Raw genomic sequence first — 3,495 nt, forward strand, 5'->3', positions numbered from 1 at the left:
TGCTTGGATACGTTTTAGTCTCATGACTAAAAGTAGTGGGACTAAAACTTGCTAGCCTCACCCATGCTTGGATCCAAATACTAAAAAGACTAAAATCAAGTTAATGAACATTTATTATCCTCCAAATCCTCCAATCTAGAACTCGCATGTGTTGAAGAAGAGGATTTGAATGAGGAGAGAGAGGACTAATCCACATTTTAGTAAGGGTACCACTGACTAAATTTTTTTAGTCTCAAGACTAGTTTTAACCCCTCTTTAGTCAGGGGTGCTTGGAACTTTAGCCTTTTAAAAAAACTATTTTTAGTCAGACTAAAATAAGTAATTTGGATCCAAGCACCCTCTTAGTCCATGTTATTATTACCTTTATAATGGTTAACATATCATGCAAACTTTCATTTATTTATTCAGATGGTGACTCATTTTGTCTCGGGTTCCTTAATGTTGCGATAACGTATTCTGTTACCGCGTACGCATATTAGCGTTGAGGTGTCTAAATCTAAGTTACTCCTACATGCCCACCCTAAAACACTATTCCCTTCGATCCATATCACTTACCACGGAGTACACCTTTGTAGTAGCAACATTGCCAAACTTTTCGTTGGCAGATTACTAACCGCAAGAGATTCAGACGAAGTGCAGACTACTGATTCCATGGACAGGAACCGGACACACACGGCGCAGGGACGCCGAGCCTACCACATCGTGCGCCGAGAGAAGCTTTTGCGCAACGGCGTTCATGCTCGGCCTCCTGCTGGGATCATCCTCCACGCACGTGACCGCCACCTCCAGCATCACCGCCGCCTGCGAGCGGTTGAAGTCGCCGAGCAACCGTGCATCCACGAACTCATCCAGCCACGGCGCCGAGCGCTCACCTTGGCATTCCAGCGTCTGGCCCTGGAACCACGCTACGATCTCCTGTAGATCCACACGTGCCTGCTCATCACCTCCGGGCACGCCCTCCACCGCCGCCCACTCGCTGACCCTCTGCCCACGGAGCAGCTCGAGAAGCACGACGCCGAAGCTGTACACGTCGGCCTTCCCGGTGATCGGGAGGCTCAGCGCCCACTCCGGCGCGACGTACCCCCTTGTTCCCTGGACACGGGACGGCGCCTGGCCGCACGCGTCCTCTTCCCGGCTGAGCAGCTTCACCAGGCCGAAGCCGGTGATCTTGGGCTCCAGGTCGGCGTCCAGCAGAACGTTCTCCGGCTTCATGTCGCAGTGCAGGATCCACTCGAGGCACTCGTGGTGGAGGTAGGCCAGCCCCTTGGCGACGCCGACGGCGATCTTGTACCTCGACGGCCACCCCAGCGCGGGCTCCCCGCCGAAGAGGGCCTTGGCCAGCGAGCCGTTCTCGACGTACTCGGAGACGAGGAGCCTGTGCGAGCGCTCGGAGCAGAAGCCCCATATCCGGACCAGGTTCATGTGGTTGATCCGTCCGATGACGCTCAGCTCCGACCGGAACACCTCCTCGGCCTGCGGCGTCGTCGCCTCCACCAGCCGCGTCACGGCCACGTCCCGGCCGTCGTCCAAGACGCCCTTGTACACCGCCCCCGACGCACCCCTCCCGAGCTCCTCGCCAAAATCGCAGGTAGCGCTGGACAGTTCGTCGTACGTGAACTTCCTGAAGTGGCTCATCGCCAAGGTGTAGCCATCGTCGTGGACACGTTGGACCGCGGCCGGGTCGGCTCGGAAGACGAACAGGTAGCCGGCGATGATGACGACCGCTTCCACGACGAACAATCCCCCCAGGAAGCTGTACAGGTAGACGAACTTTATCTTGCTGCCGCTGTAGTTCTTTAGGTGACGGGAGGGCGAGTAGCCGACGTTGACGTTTCGTTCTTGCGTGGTGCTGCAGCCATGGCCGTCGAAGCGCAGGCCCAACACGGACGACAGGTTGAGCTTCTTCTGGACGCGTGTAGGCACCTTGAAGTACATGAACTGAATGGGGTCCGAGCTCCGACCGTTCCACAGAGAGGCCTTCGTGTAGCAGAAGCCAGCTCCCCCCTTCTTGTAGGCGAACGCCTCGCATCTGCAGTCGTCGATGCACAGCTGCCGGCACTCGTCGATGGTGGCCATCTGGCGGAACTTTTTGTCGAACCCCCAGTAGTCCACGTTCGCCAGCTCGGCGAAGAACACGTCCTCGCCGCACTGGATGTCGAACAAGCGCCGGCAGCCTTTGCTCCAGTCGCCGGGGTCGCTGGGCACGAACCCCTCGGGGCACGCGCACGCCGGTCCGGCCAGCCCGTACGCGCACACGCCGTACCGGCCGCAGATCCCGTGCACGCTGCACTGCCGCGAGAGCGCCACCCACGTGACGCGCCAGACCCCGCCGGCGGCGGCGTCGAGGCTGTACGCCCGGAGGTTCCCATCGTAGTCCAGCGTCAGCCGCCGCATGACTTGCCCAGCGGCGCCCATGTCGGAGGCGGCGAACCGCAGATTATCGCTCCCCGAGAAGCGGCCGCGGTCATCGAGGCTGCCGAGCCGGCTGCTGTTGAAGACCGTCCGCTTGTTTTCCACCCACGTCTTGAAGGGGCTCGGCCAGTAGTTCATGTTGATCTCCGGGCCGTCGTACACGAGGTTGAGGATGTTGAAATTGTCGAAGTAGAAGCTGTAGTAGCCGGAGGAGGTGGAGCCCCTCGCCTTTGCCGACACGAGGCGCGCGCGCCGCGTGATGAGCTGCCCGGGGTGGAGCGTGTCGGTGGGCCAGTCGAAGCTCTGCCACAGGGTGCGGCCGGCGGCGTCGGACACAACAAGGTTGCCGGTGTTGAGCAGCTGCGCGCGATCGGCGCCGGTGCCGCTTGTGTTGGTGCTCCACGTGGCCAGCCCGTCGAAGTCCCGCAGCACCAGGGTTCCATCCCCGAGAAGCTCGGCGCGGGAGCCCATGCCGTTCACGGGGGCGTCGCGGTTGGCTGCCCACGCGAGGGTGCGCGGATCGGCCGAGGCGGTGAACCAGATGGCGAATACGTAGGCGTTGGTGGCGACGCGGTGGAAGCCGCACGAGAAGCCGCCGCTGGGGGACACCAGGGCGTCGTCCCCCACGGCGATGGAGCCGCGGCGCCACAGGATGCTCGTTTGGCGCTGATCATCGCTTGTCGCGAGAGCAACATGAGGCAAGGTCGCCGCAGTGGTGATCACTAGGAGGATCGCGAGCGCTCTCATCGTGATACCACCAGCTCGCGCGCCGTGGTGTTTGTTTTCCCAGTGTACATGTGCACGGGAGATAAGCTCGTCGAGTTTTTATATATGCTGGTCTGGTCAGAGTCAGACGCCATTGCCGTTATGTTTTGGCGCCGTAGCAGCCATGGACACACTTGCTTTGCGTAAGACCAGCGTCAAGTACATGGACTTGTGGATAAATAATTCCATCTTAACATTATGTACACGTAGGAGTGCATTAGCAGCCCACTTGCGTGCGTTTGTGCTTGACCAGCAGCCATTCTTGTTGACAGTTGACTCGGCGGAAGTCAAAGTATTTGCGAAAGAAACACTAACACA

General features: G+C 59.1%; 1 protein-coding gene across 1 annotated transcript; it reads right to left on the bottom strand.

The window, feature by feature from the left end:
• Window positions 1-418: 418 nt before the first annotated feature.
• On the bottom strand, window positions 419-3,192 carry LOC123147056 (putative receptor protein kinase ZmPK1). Its single transcript, XM_044566305.1, has 2 exons — window positions 2,500-3,192; window positions 419-2,289 (listed from the first exon to the last, which is right to left on the bottom strand). The coding sequence occupies exons 1-2, from the start codon at window positions 3,157-3,159 to the stop codon at window positions 625-627; spliced, it is 2,325 nt and encodes a 774-aa protein (XP_044422240.1). The 5' UTR covers window positions 3,160-3,192; the 3' UTR covers window positions 419-624.
• Window positions 3,193-3,495: the final 303 nt, after the last annotated feature.

The sequence above is a fragment of the Triticum aestivum genome, chromosome 7A (assembly GCF_018294505.1).
Source record: "Triticum aestivum cultivar Chinese Spring chromosome 7A, IWGSC CS RefSeq v2.1, whole genome shotgun sequence".
Classification (NCBI taxonomy): domain Eukaryota; kingdom Viridiplantae; phylum Streptophyta; class Magnoliopsida; order Poales; family Poaceae; genus Triticum; species Triticum aestivum.